At 39.7% G+C, this 21,222-nt stretch overlaps 1 protein-coding gene across 10 annotated transcripts in view; it reads left to right on the top strand.

The window, feature by feature from the left end:
* ACOT9 (acyl-CoA thioesterase 9) overlaps positions 1-21,222 on the top strand; it is a 40,928-nt gene that overhangs the window by 8,079 nt on the left and 11,627 nt on the right. For 4 of the 10 annotated variants that reach the window (XM_077816774.1, XM_077816784.1, XM_077816730.1 and 1 more), the window contains 8 exons: positions 696-722; positions 4,394-4,439; positions 7,752-7,922; positions 8,015-8,052; positions 14,064-14,147; positions 15,280-15,383; positions 18,025-18,098; positions 20,151-20,218. In XM_077816774.1, the coding sequence (XP_077672900.1) occupies positions 696-722; positions 4,394-4,439; positions 7,752-7,922; positions 8,015-8,052; positions 14,064-14,147; positions 15,280-15,383; positions 18,025-18,098; positions 20,151-20,218 (612 nt within the window). Of the gene's footprint in view, positions 1-695; positions 723-1,513; positions 1,556-4,393; positions 4,440-6,916; positions 7,051-7,751; positions 7,923-8,014; positions 8,053-14,063; positions 14,148-15,279; positions 15,384-18,024; positions 18,099-20,150; positions 20,219-21,222 lie in introns of all 10 variants that reach the window. The other 6 variants (XM_077816738.1, XM_077816766.1, XM_077816793.1 and 3 more) reach the window with 4 other exon arrangements.

Raw genomic sequence — 21,222 nt, 5'->3', positions numbered from 1 at the left:
ATACCACTGACCTCCATTCAAATCCCTTCTGTTTAAAAAAAAAACAAAAAAACAAAACTCATTTCTTCTTTATCCTCACAAGAGGTGAACCAAACAACACAGTAAAGATCATCCTCCCCCCCTCCAAAAAATACTCCATGTTATTCCTTCCTCTGACCTCCCTATTGCATCCTTTCTTCCTCATTTACATCTGTTGAGGCCTTGATCCTTGGGGCTGCTCACATGTGTCAAGTTAAGCATGTGCATAGATGTTTGCAGGATCAAGGCAATAGATTGTAAGCTCTTCTGGGCAGGAAGGGACTATTGTCATTATTGGTGCTTAACAAAAATTAATATTGACAGTGTTTGCCAGCAGCAGGTTTTCTTGTTAGCAAATGACTGATAAATTAATTTGAAATATATGGTGGCAGCAAGTATTGTACACCAGCTTTTAGTAGAGACATAAACTGTATAGCTGTATATTTTTGACTGTATGTGAAGGAATGGATTAACCTAGCTGAGTCTGACATATAGATATATTAACTGCAGACCATGTAACTGAATGAAGACAAGTTGCTTACATTTAGATACTAATGTGCATGTGCAAAGTGGAATTTGAAGGGGAAAAATAACCAGACAACCCGTGATTAGAAGTATACTCTTTCCCTTGTTTTATGGTGGTACTGATTATCTAACTTGTTTTTTCCACTCCACAGGACACTTACCCATTCATGTGAATAATGGTGTGTGGTGGTAATCAGCATGCATTTTAATATTTACAGAACCGCTTCAAGCCTATCTTGCTACTCTCTAACTTTACTTGAGGATTCATGAAAAACAAAAACTAACGTTTTTCTCTGTCAACTTTCACAAGTCATCCCTGTGGTCATCAAAACTGTTAACTGTGATATGTGAATGGGTCTAGTCTTATTGGTAGAAATATTGTCACAAGACATATATACAATGTGTTGATTGATATAAGGGCATGATAACTTGCATTTTTAAAAAATCTGTGGGTAATAAAACCATTTATATTTTAAGACACAAATCCTGCAGTTCTTATACATGTAAATCTCTCAATAACATAAATAAGAATTTTGCCTAAGTAGGGATTGCGGGATTTGGCCCAAAAAGAAGTATGCTCAAGAAAGCCCCTGGAATAAGATTTTTCCAACTTAGGTGCCTGAAGTCACGCTCCAATATCTGTATTTAAGAATGTAAGCAGCCTGACTTTTGAAAAGTTTTGAGTGCCCGCATCCTCCAATGAAATCAATAGGAATTGTAACTGATTAATACTCTTGAAAATTCAGGTTATTTATTTAGGTCCCTGAATATGGGTTTAGCAGCCTAACTTTAGCGACTCAAGTTTGAAAATCTTTGACTTGGTATTTGAAGCAATGTTGATCATTTAAAGATGATCAGTTCTTGTCTGCTTTTGTTTAAAGACCCAAGCCAACATTTTCAAAGTTGACCACCTAAAGTTAGACTCCTAAAGCCTCATTTAGACATCTAAATAAAAACTTTGATTTTTCAGATGTGCTGAGTACCTGTAACTCCCACGGAAACCAATAACAAGGTCTGCTTAAAAAATGATTGTGCAATATGGCGCTTTTTTTGGAGAATACTGAAACTCACTTGAAACTAATGGCAAGCTTACTCTCACTCTTAATGGAAATTAGATTTCAGTGCCTCCAGTAAATCATGTTAACAGCCTCATCCTCTGATTACCTTCACATTTTCTAGGGCAGTGTTTGTCAACCTTTTTGATTCCAGGGACCGGCTTGCTGCCTTGCTAAACTTCCTGACCTTGTCTACACTACAGGTTACTTCAGTATAATTTACGGTGTTCAGGGGTGTGAATAATCCACACCCCTGAGCTATGTAAGTTATACCGAACTAAGCACCGATGTAGACAGCACTATGTCGGTGGGAGAGTTCTCTGTGCTGATAGCAAACTATTTTCAGTGCTCTGGTCTCCAAAGATCCCATTTCTTGTGCATTGTGTAAAAATCTCTACATGCACTGAAACACTGGGGTTTGTTTTCCTAGATGCTGGCTGTCTCTGAGGCTACTTTAAATTTCCATCTGTTCAAATTGGAAGAAATCTGGATCTTGATACCATCCCTTGTAGAGCCACCTCAGCTTTCACTTTCATTGCTGTTTACAATATTCTCTCTTGACCTGAGAACTCATAGTATTTTTATTTATACTAAACAGCTTTAGTGATTTTTGTTTCTTAAAAGTTAGAAAACCTTTTGTGGTTTGAGTGAATACTGTTACAGTAGAGCTGTAATGAAGAGTTGGAAACTGATGTAGGATCACTTTATTAGTATGCTATAGCAGGGATGCTCAAACTTTTGTATAGTATGGGCCATGTGGTCATATGGATTGACTCACAGGAACCTCCCCTTCCATTCGTGATCTCATAACATTTATGTCACAAATAAAGCAATTGCTTTCATGGATGGTTTACTAATATTTTATACTGCTAAGAGATTAGAGTGTGTAATATAACAAAATAGTAAATCAAGTATGGAAGTTTAGAGAGCGTTATCTCTAATTACTTGAAAGCCTGTTAAATGAAGAAGGGAGTAGATAGACTACTCTATCTTTTCTTACTTTTCTCACTATAGACTTTTCTCACTAAGCAAATTCTGAAATACTATTTGGTTTTAAATCTGTAAATTATAATGGATTTGGTTTGCTCAAATTTTGATAATATTCATTATGCATATTTTCCTTTTACATTTTGTGTAATCAAAGTGAAAGTACTAAGCTGTCTACCCTACAAACACTTGTGCATTTTAAATCTGTAAATAGTTGCACAAAAGTGATTGGGACTACTTGCACATGTAAATCTTTGCAAGATTGGGGATTAAGTCATTAAAAGTTTATTGCCTCACTCTCTCTTTACAATTAGAAATGGCTACAACTTTCTCTTCAAATCAAGATACAGAAATTCTGGGTGAAAACATTTATTTTTCTTTCAGTTTGGACAATAGTACAGAAAGGAGGCCTTTTGTAGATGCTGTGATGGTGTTCATTCTAATGCTGCTTTACTCTAATGGATATTAGGGCAAGTTCACTGCTGGCTCCAGGAGTGGAATTTAATTGACTTCAGTGGAGTAGCTCTTATATAAATAGGTCACTGATGAGGCTTAATTTAATTTAGTTAATTTTTAAGCATTTCTTTTGATTAAGGTTTATTGGTGTAAAATTAGTCATGGAATTGGCCTTAATCCAAAATCTACTTTTGATAATTGTTAATACAAATAGCCTTGAGTGTTCAGTCTGGAATGTGCAAAGCAAGATGATGTGTAATGATTTTAATTTGCCTTGTATAAAAAATGTGAAGGATCAGCTGCTGTGCTATCAGTGGCTGAATCTGTCTTGCTTGTGTTCTTTATATAACTGTTCCCTGATGTGTCCTTAATTCTGTCTTCATAATTTAAAATCCTCTCTCTCTTCCTTCATAAGGAAAATCTTCAAAAATCTTCATAAGGAGGCAAGGTTGCCCTGCTTGTGTAAACTGCTTCATGTCATTAACTGTCTGAAATTTATGAACTGTTGCTGCATGAGTTCAGGCACTGAAGACACCATGCATATACCAAACTAAAACTCAAAGAGTAGAGTCCCTAGATTTGAGAAGACCTAGCATCAACTTGGCAGTTCCAAATGAGAAAAGAACAGAACCATTAATCTGCCTCTTCACCCCAAATTTAAAGAAATCTCACATCCTCCCACAGATGCTAGAGCTTTTTCACTGGTGCAGGCAATGGTAGAAGTACTATTGACTGCCTGTGTGTAAGCCCAGCTGAGAGCTGCGTTTCTACATCAAGGGAGATGAGTCCCTGCTTGCAAAAGCAAGTATGCTGACATTGCATGTCCTTGTTTGGAAATTATTGATTAAAAAAGAGAAATCTTCCTTTTTTCCTCAGCTGCACTGTTCCCTTTTGGGTTTGTCTTGCCTCTTGTCAGTCTGTGAATTAGCCAGGATTTGTTTGTGTTTAGGTTGAAATGGCCCCATATTCTAATTCCCCAGGTTGATAATTGATCTGCCACATTTTTTCAGTTATTTAAGGCGCTAACAACTTTTGCATTTGCATTAGTAAATTTTCTGAAGGCATTTTCTGTTGGTCCTTGCTGTACACAACTGATTACAGAATATGTTACTAAAATAGAAAGAATCCAGATTAATTACATTATTAAACTGTGGAGAGTCTAGTTAACTCATCTCAAGATCATGATATACCTACTAAAACCAGCAGTGAATTTGGCCAACAATTTCTGGTTTTCTAGCCACTGTTTGCATGACTTTGCTTGATCTTCCTATTCTTGGGATGAAGATTGTACCTTTTAGCATCAGGCAACTTCACATTTGTCACTTGACTGATTTGCTTTGATTTTGTTTCAGTGCGAAGCAGATTGAGGGCTATAGTGGGAGCTTCTACCAACTGGAGGTACAGTGTACATGAATGTATTTTTCTTTCATTTCTGATACTCTTGAGAGAGCTCACTTTCACAGCAATGGAGGTTAACAGCATTGTACAGCTAACTTGTGGGGAAAACACCTGGCTAAGGCTGGAAGAAACAATGAAAACTGAAGGCTTCTGAATTCTAAATTAGTGGCTAAAGTTTGAGGTGGCAGTTTGTGTAGACATACCTGAGTTAGCTTTGGAACCAGAACAGTGAAGCTACAGCAGTGCATGCTTAAGTGCTGGCTTGCCTTGTAAATAATTACCCAGGGTTCTGGGCAGGCTTGTACAGCCCACTTTGAAGCACGTGCTATCTCATCTTCACTGCTCTGGTACCATACTAGCCAGATTAAGCTAGCTAAGGTATGGTTACATGAGCTGCAATTATACCTATTGATTGCAGTGTAGATATACCCTAAGTTTGTTGTAATGAAATTTTGGTTCATGAATCTCTTGTGGAAATCAGTGCCATTTTACATTACAAGATCAGTTTTATACAGCTATCTTGCTTGTACGTGTAGGGTTTATAGTATTTTTGAGATTAGGAACACACTCTTCTTACCCAGTGAACTGCAAAAATTGAGAGACTGTTTACATCAACTCTATTGTGCCGTTGTGTGTATAAAATTATTAAATATATTTACATAATCTAGATTACGGATATGATTCAACATGTCAAAGTCAATAGAAACACACTGAATCATAGAATCATAGAATATCAGGGTTGGAAGGGACCTCAGGAGGTCATCTAGTCCAACCCTCCGCTCAAAGCAGGACCAATCCCCAATTTTTGCCCCAGATACCTAAATGGCCCCCTTAAAAAAAAAATGTAAATGGCCCCCTCAAGGATTGCATTCACAACCCTGGGTTTAGCAGGCCAATGCTCAAACCACTGAGCTATCCCTTCCCCACATTGACTTCAATGGGAGTTGGATCGGGTCTTAAGATTCTTGTACGTCTAACCTTAGGGCTGCATGTACTGGACCACAGAACACATGCAAGATTCTCCTCTACTTAATGGCTGTTTGTATCAATTTTGCTGATGTGAAAAGTTTACAAATGGCTTTTATAATGAGTGATACAGGAGGTTGGACCATTTCGGAGGAAACCTATTATAATATTAGATGATTGTGCTTGATCAGATGTTTAGCTAATTCAGAGATACAAGATTTCCTTTCTGTGAATGTTTGTCACCTAGCAGTTGATACGTGGATGGAGTATTTGTATAATATTTTAAGAGTAGTACTTCAGAATTTAAAAATATTTGAGAAATATTATTTCCTTATAATATGCTATAGACAGCATAACCCCTAATATTTACATCTGTGTATATGGAATTGTGAATTTTTCTAAAACTTTTAGGGGTGAAAGCCTGGCTTCCTTGAAGGCAATAGGAGTTCTGCCATTGACTTCAAAAGAGACTTTAATATGTCTATTAAAAGTGCAATGTAGGAGTAAGGTGGAGAACAGAATATAATTGGATCTCATTGTTCAATTCCTACATATTTATGGACTGTTGAATTTGCACCTGTGACTATCCATTTCATTTAGATCGCTCCTTTAAAATTTTGCATCTTCCGTGAAACGTTTCACTGATAGTCCAACCCAGAGATAAATCCACAGAAACTAAAGAATAGAACATCTTCACTTAGCAATCTGGTGTATTCCATGTCTGTACAGCTGTCTAACGTAAACCCTTTGGGGTAGGAATTGTAACTTCTTATCTGTTCTGTGAACTCTGATAAGCACTAGAGCTGGTCAAAAAAATAAGTAACATTTCACAATATTTTTAAAGCAGTGAAAGTTTTTCATTTCACTCAAAATGTTCTGTGAAATTTTTGGTTTCTTTGATTAAAATGTTTAATCTTTTAATATTTTTGAAAACATTTCAAAATAGGTTTTGGTGAGGGGAAAAAGCTCTCTCTCACTCCACCCCCCCCACCTTTCCACTGGAAAACAGAGGTAGAGAAAGGCCAGTTGTTTGAAAAAGTGTGGGGTTTTGCATTTGAAAAGGCATTTTCAGTCCAAAAAAACCACCCCAAACTTTTGTTAGAAATTTGGGACCAACTCTGCTATGCACAATGGTGCATAGTACTGTATTGTAACATGAACAAAGGATCATGCTGCACATGTGTGAGTGGTAAAGAGCCATTGTGAGGAAAAAAAAAAAGTTTAACGTGCCTGGTCCAAGAAACAGGTTAGTGTTTTAGAGACTATTTTTAGCATTATATTTGAACTCTCATAGGTTTAACAGATTTAATACCCATTTGTTATACAGATTTGGTATTGACTCTAGAAGAGTTATAAAATATATGCTTTCTAAAGTTAGGTTGCACTTTTAGGAGGAGGGAACTTCTGAGGCTCATGTAAGGAGTGATGTTTGGAGCAAGAGTTTTACTTGCCATCTGCATCTCTTCAGGGAAGTAAGGTGGGATGAGGTGTCTCCTTATTCCCCTGTACAGGCTATTTGCCTCATGGATGACAGCGTTGTGGGAAGAGCACCCTCTGCAGGAGTAGTGTGCCTTTTTCTGCATAGATGGATTGGGGAATGGATAGATTTGGTGTTCACCTTCCATCAATGTGCTGGCCAGCACAGGTGAGCTGGTCTGGAGTGGAAAGTAAACTGCTGTTGGCGTAGCACATTGGCAGGTTACTTCTCTCCTGGAACAAAGTGCTGGCGGGGGGGGCGGTATGGAGAAGAACTGAGGAGGGAATAGCAACAGAGTCATAGTTCCCTCTCTGGTCTCCTTACTCGAGGCAGATTGTAAAGTGATAATCTGGACCTAGTAAATTTAACAGATTTGTTATGTTGGAAGAATTGGGCTATAGTAAATGTGAGCCATAAGAATCTGTACAAAAATCATTAGGTTAAATTATGTTTTCTTAAAATAAAGTATTTGAAATCAAGTTGTTCTTTAAAGCAGTGCAGGGTTTTTTATAACAGCTTTGCATCATTTAGGATTGGACATATATTTTTATTTAATTATTTAACTCTCTTGTACAAAGTATGGTATTCTATTACAGTTTCTTTGATAAAACCATCACATCCTGTTCATGGGTTTGCACATAGTTTACTTGCTTTTAACATTTCTGATTGTGATGTGTTGTATGTCTCCTCTATTTCTCTCATGACATGTGATCCCTGGTATACTATATGTATTTTTTCTGACTGCTGCTGTTTTTTAAAACAAACAAACAAACAAACAAAAACCAACAACATTGATCTACAGCATGGCATATTTTGAGGAGAGCTGCATCCTGTATTCTGCTGATGTTCTCAATTTCTTTTCTTCCCAGTGACCATGTGCAAGCAATGCATGAAAGAAAAGACCTACATATTCTATTGGCCAAACAGCAGGAAGACTTGCCACCTAGGAAGATGAATGATAGCTACATAGAGGTTATTTTACCTCTAGGAAGTCAACCTGAATTAAGAGAAAAATATTTGAATGTACATAACAGCGTGAGGTAACAAGGCAATCATTTTATGCATATGGAAAAATAAAAATTGCTTTTTTACTGTTAATGTAGTAGTTGAATTCTCTTTATTTATGTCCTAGATTTGGAAGAATTCTTGAAGATCTTGACAGCTTAGGAGGTATGTAACTATACCTACATTTAATGCAAATCTACTGTTACTGTATTAGAACAAGAGATAGCAAATGTCTGTTTGAAGATGTAGCTACTGTATTGTTTGGAATGAATTACGTCAGAACAATATACAGTAAAAGCTTTGTTATCAGGCATGTTGGGGAAGTGGGGGGTTTTGGTAATTAAAAATCCTGGATAACTAAGAGGGAGGGAGTTTGGGTGCGGGAGGGGGCTGGAGCATGGGAGGGGTTGCGGGGTGTGGGCTCTCGGAGGGAGTTTGGGTGAGGGAGGGAGCTTGGGGCAGGGGCACGGGGGCTGCCGGATCCGGCCGGCGCTCACCAAAGGCAGCTCCCCACAAGCGGCGACATGTCCCTGCTGCTCCAAGGTGTAGGCGCCCAGCTGCACCTCCGCCTAGGAGCAGCAGGGACATGTTGCCGCTTGCGGAGAACTGCCCAAGGTGGGCACTGGCTGGATCCGGCACCCCCCACCACTCCCGTGCCCCTGTCCTGAGCCTTCCCTCACCCAAACTGCCTCCCAGAGCCCATGCCCTGCACCCCCTCCTGCACTTCAAACCTCACAAGGCCGTTCCTCCACCTAGGAGCAGCAGGGACATCATGTCACCGCTTCTGGGAAGTCCCATGGGGCCATGTAGGGAGCCTGCCGACCCCGCACCGACCAGACTATAAACCGCACTTTCAATGAAGATCAGAAATGCCAGTTTATAAAGCTTTCTGGTTGATAAAGTGCTGGATAACACAGCTTTTACTGTATTATACCGATGTGTTCTGTCTGTGAGGATGTGCAACAACCTCCAGAAGAACAAAGAAGTGAAATCTAATACAGTTGGAAGAGAGGAAAATGTGATAAGGAGTAGCCAGAGGCAGAATAGCTCTGCTGCTTGCCTATGCCAAATTTAAAGAGTAGCATGCAGATAAATGTTCCTAAAAGAAGGTAAAGCCCTACTGGTTTGTTTTTGATAGGATGGGAAGCTATGATGAGAAATGCTCTTGGGAAAGAGCTATCAATTTTTTTTTTTTCCTTAGTGTCGGGAGTTGTTGGAAGTCATCCCACGAGTTGCAAAGTTTAGCCTGGTGTCTTTGAAATAATTGGAGCCACTGATGGGAATACCAGAGGGCATGAGGATCAGGAAAGCATGGAATCACAGACTAAGGAGTGATCAGCCATGCCAACTGGAATAGGGACTTCTTATTGGATTTGGAGCTTGCCAAGCGATTGTGCGGCAGCCTCATCAGCAAAAAGCAGAGCCTTCAGACTACCATCAAATCTGGTCAGAGAGCAGTCATCGGTGATTTGTGATGCTATCTGTCTCTGGCTGTGACCCCAAGTTGGGGCCTATTGTTGGCCCCCAGTATGCAGGCTGGTTTCACATTGACCCTGGCCTATTCAAATTGGTTCAGAAGGGCCTAGGAGTGGTGTGGCAAATCAAAGCCAGGGACACGTGTCAGGTCAGTTATAAGAGACCGGTTTCTGATGTCAGCTGGAGATCATTTTTCATGCCACTTCAACATCAGAGAAATCTAGGGAGGGCAAGTGGGTCCACAATGGGTTCCTTGACAGCAAACGCGCTCTTGGGTGGTCTTGGGTGTGTATAGTGGTAGTCTCGGGTTTGCTCTGGCCTTTTCAGCCGTTCTGTCTGTAGCAGCCTTATGATGTATGTGGGGAGCTGGTGTCCCTGAACTTTCTCTAGAGGCATTAGGTGGAGCTGGTATTGGTTGAATCTTCCCATTTATGATGCTCATGGTTGAGTATAGTTATGTGTCAGCCGACTTGAGGTGAGACAAATGGAGCCAGAGTGGGGCACAGTATTCTGCTGCAGAATAATAGAGGGCTAAACCAAATATCGGAGAGTTTTAGCATTTGCTCCTCATGAAGTACTGGCCAATTTGACTAGAAGGTTATAATGCGTCGTCACCATAGCAGTTTTCCTCAGGTGATTAAGATATATGAGCTACCTATCGAGGGTTACCCTGAGAGAGACTGGTGGCGTTTGTCTTTCAAACAATGTCCATTGGGAAAGATACTCAGTTTTTGGGCTGCTCTGGCATTGCAAAGATGGGAGCAGCAGGAAGATCTGAGATGATGAGAATTAAGAAGATGCTTTGTACCTTTTCTGTTAATACAAGAACAAGAGGATACCCAATAAAACTGAATTGCAACACATTTAAAATTGATAAAAGAAAATACTTTTTACACAATACATAATTTTTACACAATACATAATAAATCAGTGGAACTCACTGCCACTAGATGTCATTGAATACAAGAGCTTAATAGGATTAAATAAAGAATTAGACATTTATAGGAAGAAAATCTACAGTTACATCGGGCAGGAAATAAAATTAGAAGAGGGAGTCCTTCATGTTTCAAGGCATAAACTAACCACTAACTGCCTGGAATTAGGAAAAAAATTCTCCAAGAGGCAGGTAATGGAGGTCCCTTTTTATAGCTGTTTTACATTTTCCACTGAAGTGTCCTGTCCCCAAGAGTGGCCAGTACCAGGACTGGATGGCTCACTGGTCTGACTTGATATGGCAGTTCCTGAGTTCTGGAGAGATTAATGAAAGAGCATAAGAAGTGTGTTTCTCAGTCGGATGCTTGAGTTATGGCGGACAGTATGCAGGGTGGAAAAGGAAGGAAGCAAGGTATAGAAATTCATATTAAACTCAATGTTTTTCTCTCTTAAAAACAGCAGGAGATAGGGTAGTTTTGTCTGAAGAGAAAGTTGAAAAGTGGGAAGAGGTAATGGGGTTTTCAGTAGCAATTGTCTAGTGTGGAGAAATTGGAGCTGTTTGGCATGGGAGTGAGACCACATATATAGCAGTCCCTGAACTTTCTCTAGAGGCATTAGGTGGTGCTGAGATGCAGGAGAAGCCTTTCAATCAGACCTTGCTTTTACAAATCGGCATTGAAGCACTAACAAGGAACCTGGCTCCGTAGCTCAGAGGTTAGAACATTGGCCTTGTAAACGAGGGGTTGCAAGGTCAATGCTTGCTGGGGCCTGGATACCCTGTCTTGGACTGTCATCTCATTGCTTGTCAGCCAAAACCAACCCCACTCTGTGCTGAGGGTACTTGGGATGTAGCTCAGGTTTTAGAGCAGGGGTGACCAGCCTGAGAAGGAGCCAGAATTTACCAGTGTACATTGCCAAATATAAAGTAATATGTCAGCAGCCCCACATCGGCCCTCCCTCCCCCACCGCTCCCACCCACTGGCAGCCCGCTGATCAGCACCTCCCCCTTCCTCCCCATACTTGCCAATCAGCTGTTTTGTGGTATGCAGGAGGCTCGGGGAGGGGGAGGAGTGAGGGTATAGCAAGCTCAGGGGAGGGGTAGGAAGGGGTGGAGTGGGGGCAGGGCCTGTGGCAGAGCCAGGGCTCGAGCAGTGAGCACCCCCCAGCACATTGGAAAGTTGACATCCGTAGCTCCAGCCCTGGAGTCGGTGCCTATACAAGGAGCTGCATATTAACTTCTGAAGAGCCACATGTGGAGCATTTAAAGACATTGAGATCCTAATCTTTTGCTTTGCAGCTGAAAGAGGTGGTTTGTTGCTGATAGAAGTGTGGGAACATATTTGCACTCAAAATGATACCAGACAACTGCTGTATTTGTATTCATTCTGCCCAGCGTATAAAGGTTTTGGTTCATGAAGGTCATATACCTAATTATGAAATATTCATAGCTGTGGGAACCAATTTTCATGTGAAGACGTAATGTTTTGAAACCATGCCACTCTTCATCAGGTGAATGAGTATCACTAATATTTTGATGGCCTTGAGCAGTTCAGAATAGAAAGCTGTGTGAAAGCTTAGTTCTAGTGAGAGCTTTGAGTTGAATTAGACTATTTTCAGCACGTTAACTGGCTGTTATTGAGGTCAGTGCGAAGTTTGGCACTTCTGCAAACTCTTACGTCCATGACCATTGGCCACCAAAGTTTGTTAATGAGGACACGATCAATAATAGTCCTAGTGAAACCATCCGGTTGGACCAGGTTTGCTTGTGAATCTTTAGGTGGCAGAAGAGTGAGTCAGCAACCACCATGTCATTGGCAGCTGCAGATTCCAGCCGTTGCTGCCCATTCTGTTCTGCTGCCCCTTCTGTTCTTCTCCCCTATACCAAATTTCCTGAGCGTATTTCCCTGGTGTTGTTAAACTTTCCTGTCTTCCCATTAAAGTTGCCTGGGGTCATGAGAACATGTTTTCGTGGAGTTTCATTAAGAGTTGCACTCTGTTGCTGGTAAAAATTATCTGCAGCTTCGTTGTTGGCCTTGGTAAGATGTCCACAGCCAGTAAGGAATCGCACTCCGATAAGTCACTCATTAATTACTCACCAACCCTGCAATGCCCATCAGGCATATAAGTAGAACAGCCACCCTTTGCTGGAGCAATCCATCAGGTCAGCCTGAGAACAAAGGAGTGTAGAAGCAAGAAGCAGTGCGCAATGGTCTAAGTCCCTGACCAGTACCATTAAGCAGCTCCAACTCCAGATTACAAGCTGCTCAGTATTAACCTGTCTGGGTGGGATATCGAGCAGGTAGCAACTGTCAAAAACTAGGGAAGCATCATAAACAGTGCTGGGGGATGCTTCAAAGATGTGGATGCTCATATACAAGTAGCTGGCATCATGTTCCAGGCCCTTCAGTGGCTTCTGAAGAGCTTGCTGCAAAATTATTGCTCTGTCGAACCATGATTATACCCTGTGGTACAGCAGGGACACATAGGTGGTGATGAAGGCTGAAGAGCACCAGATTTGTTGTTTTTGAGTCTAGTCTTCATCAACAGCTCCATGGTAAGCATCAGGACAATATTAGCAATGAGGATATTTGTAGCTGAACCCAGCAATCACCTCCATTAACACTGGTTCAGTTTTGACTGTTTTCTTAGTTCAGACATGTTATTAGGATGGAAGACCAACAAATTACAAAGCATATGTACCAAGGAATGCGGCTTACATGGCTGTCAATCACTATGGCACCCAAAGCTTTAGAGGTGCAATAAGTTCACTACTGATGGACATAAACTGAATATCCAGCCAGTTTATCTTATGGGCCTAATTAGAGATCAGTCTGGGTGGCACTTGATCTTGCATGGAGACTACATACCTTTGGGATTTGTTTTGTTGATGATAATGTTTAGTATGTTGTTTTTTCAATGTCCCCTGACTATGAATCCTGCCAATAAGCTCTGAGGGCCTGCCAAACTGTTATTTGTCATCTGAGAGTGACAGTCCTTATATCACCAGATCTTTGCTGACCATGCTTATACCATGACTAATAACTTCAAGATTTTTCAGTGGTGTGGTGTTCTTGACAGACTTTGTGGAAGAAGCAGGTGAAGATTGTACATGTTCTCTCTCACATTTTCTGGGAAGGTAGAGATACTTCTCTTTAAGTTCAGTACTCCTTTTCCGTTGATCCCCACATAAAGTGCAAACAAATATGTTTAGGGTATGTCTGTACAGCAAAAAAGGGTGTGTTCTTAACGTGGGTTAGCTGTCTCAGGTTACAGTAGCAGTGAAGATGTGGCAACTTGGCTTTTAAGTTGGGTTAGGAGCTTGAATTAAAGCCTATAGGGGAGCCTGGGGATGAACTCAAGCTGCTAACCTGAGTTACTGCTATTTTAACTAACCTGTGTTAAGAACCAACTTTTTTATTTGCAGTGTATGCATACCCTCAGTTACAAAAATCTCCATCAAGTCAAAACAGTATAAACACATAAAATGATCCAGTGCAATGTGAAATTGATCTAAGGAGTGGGTATACTTGAATGATCAGACCAAATTAACTTGCTCTGGTGGATAAAGTTTTGTAAGCAGATTAAGTTACTTTAGTCATTAACCCTTCAGGATGTAATCTTGTTTGTCCTCAGTTTTGTTTGAACTGTACATGTGCACTACATTTTGTATCACGATGGCTACATTGTGAAGCTTGTTCCACTCTTTAAAATCCCTTTTAAAATATATGGAGAACAGATAACTGACTACCTCTTTGATCTCTCCACAGTTCTCATTTGTTACACTCACACCAAACATGAAGCTTCTCAGAGATCTCCTTTGTCAATTGTTACAGCCCTGGTGGATAAAATTGGTAAGTGGTCATTTGATCAACTAAAAAATGATGGTCTATTCTATGAACACTTAGTAATTAACTGCTTATCTCCAGCAGAAACTGATATCTTTCTCCTTTGTTTACATGAAATCATTTGTTGCTAATTCTGATATGTTGCATTTTTTCTTAGATACTATTCTGCCTTTTCTGATGCCTTTCCTTCCAAAAAAGTGAATATTTCATGTTTCACACGTTTCTGTATTCAATTTTGCGTCAGTCAAGTCAGTCTTGTAGATATTGACAGGCCAGAGTTGCTTGTCTTCCAAGAAGGAGGCTTATGGCAGTGTGACTCAGCTTTGATTTTGTACAGTATGTAACCCAGTACACTAATGGTACTTAAAAATAATAACTTAGCTCTTATATAGCACTTTTCATCTGTAGATCTCAAACTGCTTTATAAATGTCCATATCATTATCTTCATTGAACAGATGGGGAAACTGAGGGACAGAGAGGTGAAGTGACTTGCCCAGGGTCACCCAGCAGCCTAACAGGAGAGCCAGGAATAGAGCGGAGTTCTTCCCTTTTCACTGTATATATAATCTATTAAACCATTTTTAAAAAAGGATTAATTGCAATTGGCAATTACGATGACCTGCTGCCGTCTTACTGAAAAGTGACACCAACAGTGTGTGAGTCCATTGCTGATGATTCTAAACCAGAACTAATCTTGATTTAGTACCAAAATAAATTTGCTGTGTGAACAGGAAACACTGTGGCCCTCATTCTTTACCACATCAGAGCTGTATTTTAGGTTTGTCTGCAGGGAGCCAGTTTTGGGGATACAGGGAAAGACCGTTACACCAGTGGAGGATGGTGTGTAGTGGAACTTTACTGTAGCCGGGCATGCTGCTTCCTTCTGTGTGCTGCCTTCACCTGCTTCTTCCCCTTATACTGGTGTTAGGAGGGGTGGCTGGTATAGAAGCTGGTTGAGCTGCCTCCACCAGCAGAGAGTTGCCCTGCCCTGGGTACAATATTGACTGGTCATCTCTAGCTGTATTTTAAGGCCACTTTGTGCTGCATACTCTGTGTGAAGTGGCCTAGGAGAATCCTTGCTTTTTAAATATTAAACTTCAGTTATCTTGTTCTAACACATTGTCATGTATATTCTAGATTTGTGCAAGAAGGTCATATACCCAGATTGTGATATCAAATTCACTGGAAATGTTTCTTGGGTTGGGAAGACCTCAATGGAAGTGAAGATGCACATGTTTCAGGTTGGGGCTCAGTGACTTCTATTTCTTCTATAGTGGAAAACTCCCTTCATGTCTCCCAAGATACCTTGGACACCTCAGAAGGAATTTTGAGTGATAACATTAGAAACCTACATTACACTGAGGGTATCATCTGTTTAAGAAGGGCTACCAACCCCTGTGCTTCAGAATCTAAATGACTACCAGTGGTCAGAGATTAAGAATATATTTCCCTGTTCTCTCCTCACCAAAGGATAATTGTTTATAGTAGGTATTTTATATCTTCCGCTGAAGTATCTGGTACTGTTGGAGACAGGATGGACATTTGGTCTAATGCAACATGGCAGGCCGTAAGCCCTTCTTTTCTCCTCCAACAAAGGAATCCTCCTTGCTTTCTGGAAATGTTTTCTTCTTTATTTTAAAAGATACCCAGATGAGAATGCCAGAGTTTAGAATTGATATTGAAATGGGATTTCATAAAAATTTAGGGCTGGAAGGGACTTCATCAGGTGATCTAGTCCAGCGCCCTGCATTGGGGCAGGACCGAGTAAACCTAGACCATCCCTGACAGGTGTTTTGTCTAACCCATTCTTAAAAAACTCCAATAATGGGAATTCCACAATCTCCCTTAGAAGCCTATTCCAGAGCTTAACTACCTTATAGTTAGAAAGTTATCCCTGAGATCTTGCTTCAGATTAAGCCCATTACTACTTGTCCTACCTTCAGTGGACATGGAGAACAATTGATTTCCATCCTCTTTGTAACAGCCCAGGAAGGGAGAGTAGTTATTTAAGTTAAGGGCCAATGTTGGCACAAGAACAAAGGGATATAAACCAGCCATCATGGTTTCTAACTATTAGAGGAGTGATGTTCTGGAATAGCATTCCAAGGGGAGTAGTAGGGCAAAAATCCTAACTTGTTTTAAGACTAAGATTGGTAGGTTTATGGAGGGGATGGTATAATGAGATTGCCTACAATGGCCTATGGCCCATCCACTACTGCTGTTAGCAAATATCTCCAGTGTCCGGAGATGGGACTCTGGAGGGGGAGAGCTCTGAGTTACTACAGAGAATTCTTTCCTAGGTGTCTGGCCAGTGGATCTTGTCTGTCTGCTCAGGGTTTAACAGCTCTCCATATTTAGGGCCAGAAGGAAATTTTTTCCCAGGTCAGAGACTGTGGGGTTTTTTTTGTCTCCTCTGCAGTGTTGGGCAGGGATAAGTCGCTGGTTTGAACTAGCGGAAATGGTGGATCCTATGTAATTTGAAGTCTTTAAATCAAGATTTAAGGACTTCAGTAACTCAGTCAGAGGTTATGGGCCTACCTCAGTAAGGGGTGGGTGAGGTTGTGGCCTGCAATGTGCAGGAGGTCCAGCTGGATGATTCTGGTGGTTCCCTCTGGCCTTGAAGCCTCTGAGTCTATGTGGGTGACAGCCCTTAGCATATTTGAAAACCATTAGCAGGTCCCACCCCTCTGTCTTCTTTTCTGAAGACTAAACATGCCTAGTTTTCTAACCATTCCTCAGAGGCCAGGTTTTGTAAACCTTATCATTTTTATTGCTCTGCTATTCTCTCCACGTCTTTCTTAAAGTGTGGTGCCCAAAACTGGACACCGTAGTCCTCACAGTGCCAAGTAGACGGGTACAGTTACCTTCCATGTTTTATATATGACATTCCCATTAATACACCCCAGAACGATATTAGCCTTTTTTGTAAGTGCATCACAATGTTGACTTGTATTAATTTTGTGATACATTACAAACCCATTACAAATTTTCAGCAGCACCACTGCCTGGCCAATTATTCCCCTTTTTGTAGCTGTGATTTGATTTTTTCCTCCCCTTCTTCCTAAATGTAGTACTTTGCACTTGCCTTTATTGAATGTCATCTTGTTGCTTTCAGACCAATTTTCTAAGGTATTGTGTTGATATCTTCTAGTGTGTAAAATAACTTGACTTTTTAGCATTGTAAGACAGATAATACATGAACGTCACTGGAAACGGTGTTGAAATAAGATACTTTAATTGGAGTACACTTAGTCTACAAAAAATATACCTGACTAAATAATGGAAAAATTATTTATTAGTAACCATTCAATGAAAAGCTGCCAATGAATATGATGTATTATTCACAATTAATTTGTCCAGCTCCATTACAAAATACTAATGTGGCAATTGAATTGTTCAAAATACATCCTACACATCAGAAAAACAAACACAAAAAACCCAGTTTTGATCCAGTTTACCTCTTAAAAACTAATGTCTGTACTGTTGAACTGTTAGTGCACAAGGGATTATCTGTTGCTAAATGTGTCATTTCTCTCTGTGCTGGCATCAGGTAGTCTGCAGTGATAATGGATTGTTGTTGTGGTATTTTTCCATGGGGTTGTTTGGGAATGGAAGTGGGAACTAATTGGTAACTAGAGTTATTGCCATTTTATACTAATTGTATGACCTGTATCATTGCTGAATAGTTGCATTGCAGTTCTGCTGAAATAGAATATTATGTTGAGCACTTCTCTTGTCTTAGGTCCATTGCAAGAGAACTGGAAAGGGGTGAAATGTGAAAGCAAACAACACCTTAATTGTATGATTAGTATGAACTGGGTGGCCTGTTAAACAACGTCACTTTTGTAGAGTTTAAAACTGGTTTTATTTATTCTGTTTTAGTTACATGATGATACTTACAGCCCTGTGTTAGATGCAACCTTTGTCATGGTGGCCCGTGATCCAGAAAACAAGAGGTAATTTATCTGTATGGGAAACTGGGAAAACCACATAATCTAGATTGTTGTTGTTGGAAAGTGGCAAATGCTCTAACTTTTATATGTGCTTCAGTTATAAGTAAATCATATACTTGCCTTTTTTTTGGTTAGGAAATAGACAGTATATTTTCAGGTTCTTTTGGGGAGAGCTTGAGGGAGAGGAGGTCTACAGTTAGTGTCTTAGAACTGTACACCAAGTACTGTTGGTGGTTTTCAAACTATAATTGGCATTTGACCCATTTCTAGAAATGGTGTTTTCCTGAATTTAAACAATAGACCTGATTAACATGCCAGAAGGAAAAGTCCACCAGGAATCTACTGTAACCATGAGAATTAATTGGTCCCTGTATCAAGGGAGGGAAGGGCTGATACCCAACTTGTAAATGGTCACTCACAAATATAATTTTAATACCGTACTGAAAATGCTGGGAGTTCCTTAGAGGACTCTCTCAACCCAAAACTTGTGTAACTAATAACTGGGACTGTTAATGATTCTGAAGGAATTTTAAAATTCTAATTTACGTTTCCCCATCTTGCTGGTTTTACTTCCCACATATTATTTTGCTTGGTCATTTAAAACAAACAAACTGATCATTTTCTCTTTTGGCTTTTAGTACACTAGCATTGCTGTGGGAGGCTTAACTAAAACCTCTATCTCTTCCCTGTTTAATTTGCAATTTTCAAAAATCGTAAATCTTTCTATTCATAATAGGTTTAACAACTTCTTGTGTGCATAATGATAAAAAAATATTTTTGTGATTAAAATAATTCCATGTCCTTGACATAGTAATATGGTCACATGTTTATTTCTTCAAGTTTATAATGTATCTATCCTAGGTACTTAAATGGGTCCTGTTGCTGTAGTATCTGAACACCTTACAGTTTTTAATGTATTTATCCTAACAACACCCCTGAGTGGTAGGAAGTGCTATTATTCCCATTTTACAGACAGGAAAGTGATATACAGAGAGAGTAAGTAACTTTACTGAGATCAAAGAGGATGGCTGTGGCAGAGTAGGAATTGGCCATGGGCAATCCAGGTTCTCGGCTAGTTCTCCAGTCACTGTACCATCCTTCCTAACCTCAGATCTGGGTAACTATTCCAAAAAATAAAATATACAAAATAATATAAAAAGACCACCTCAGCCCAGCTCCCTCCTCTGTAGTAAGAGAACAGAAAGAGAAAACCTGGATTTTGCAGCATGCTTGGAAAGTTAGCAAATCTGGGGAACAGAGAGAAGCTGCCTCAGCAGTGTAGCATGATGCAAACATAGCATATATGTATCTTTTTGTATCCAGTCTGAACATAATTTAACAATTTAAGAGCAGAAGTAACTTCTCCAAATTACGGAGAGGGAGGGCTCCGAAGAGTAAACAGTCATCTTGCTATGCAAAAGTTTTGTATGTTAATTTGATCTATATAATTAGGCATTGTAGATTTATGCAGCACAATAAACAAATGAACTGGACTGTAGGCAGCTTCTTATGTTCTTATTTGATAAGCTGTATGTGTGGTAAACAGCTTTTGGTTGCTGATAAGGCCACTGCTGAAATGAATAAATTATGGCTGAAGGCTTGCTACAGGTTTTTTCAAGTTCTTTCATTTCATTATTTTAGACAACTATTTAGACAATTATTAGACAATCCTAGATCACAGCTTGAATTTACTGTACTTCTAAATGGTTTCAATCTGCTGTAATCTCTTATATGAAAATTTTGGTAATCATTTAACTTTTTAAGAAGTATAAATGCTATGAAGACTCATTTTTAATTGTACTAGAGAACTGTTAACAGTCTGAGATCGGCTGAGCAATAGAGCCGATGGGTGACCTTTCGGTGTCACCAGCCATCCTATGAAACTTATTTATTTCTTTAGATGTCATCTTATCTGTGATAAAGCTATGTCTTTCTCTCTTAGATTGTTTGTGAACGAAGGAATGATGAAGGAATGTCTATTGATCTTTCCCCCTGTGCATTTACATGACAATTTTTTCTAAAGCATATCACTTTAAAAATAATTCATATCCATAGGCCAGCATTTGTCAATCCATTAACTCCTGAGGGCCCAGAGGAGGAAGAAATCTTCAGGAAAGGAGAATGTATGTAATACTTCATGTATACTTTATGGTAGTGGGAAACTCTGTATAGATTCATTTCAGTAACCGAGAGAGAGCGGAGTTCAGAAATTCTACTAGCAAGAGTTGCTCTTAATTTATTTAAGATCAAATTTTATTCCACCTCACACAACTGCTCATACCTGGAGATGAGTCCAAACCATGAATTTTGAATCTGGATTTTGAAACATTTTCCCCCTCAACTTACCTCAGATACAGGGTTTTGTTTTAGATCATATCTAGTCATATCAATTTTTATATGCTATTGTAGTACATCAGAAGTGCTGAATAACTAAGTGAGAGTAAGGAAACTGTATATATGTTAATTAAATAAATCATACTTCCTGAACTGCTGCATCTTGTCTTCATATTTGGACTGTGGCACACCGAGGGCTATACTATCTAAATTGAATCACATAATATCTTATCCATTAAAGCCCCTATTCAGGACAGCATTTAAGCACATGCTTAACATTAAGTGTGCACGTAAATCCCATTGATTTCAATTTTCAGTGCTTTAATCTTTGTACTACCAATTTGACACTTTAGAGGGGCCTGATTTTCAACAACTGGGTGCTCATCACCTTCTGAAAATAGAGCTCTTTCATATATCTCAACTTGGGCATCCAAAACCAGAGGCAACCAAAATGACTAGTTGTTGGACTGTTCCTTTATATTCTAAGTATATTTCACTGCACAAGACATAAGATAGAGAGGAAGTCATTGTTAGCTTTCTGTATGTGCATGGTAAATCTTTGGGGTTTGTGGCAGCATGTACTATGTATGACTGATTTTTCATTTTCTGACTCACCCTTGGTGACTTTTTTTATTTAATTAAAGTTTGCTTCAAAAATACCTTGTTTTAGAGGAGTTCAAAACTGCTCTACTGAGTTCAGATAGCTAGCTAAGTTAAAATCTGAAAATTGTGGGCTGCCATAACTGGTTTCATCATAATTCATGTCCTCATAAATTTGGTTCTTTGTACTGTA

Source organism: Eretmochelys imbricata, chromosome 1 (assembly GCF_965152235.1).
Source record: "Eretmochelys imbricata isolate rEreImb1 chromosome 1, rEreImb1.hap1, whole genome shotgun sequence".
NCBI lineage: Eukaryota > Metazoa > Chordata > Testudines > Cheloniidae > Eretmochelys > Eretmochelys imbricata.
The sequence above is the reverse complement of the archived record's forward strand: the minus strand, read 5'-3'. Positions and strand labels throughout refer to the sequence as shown.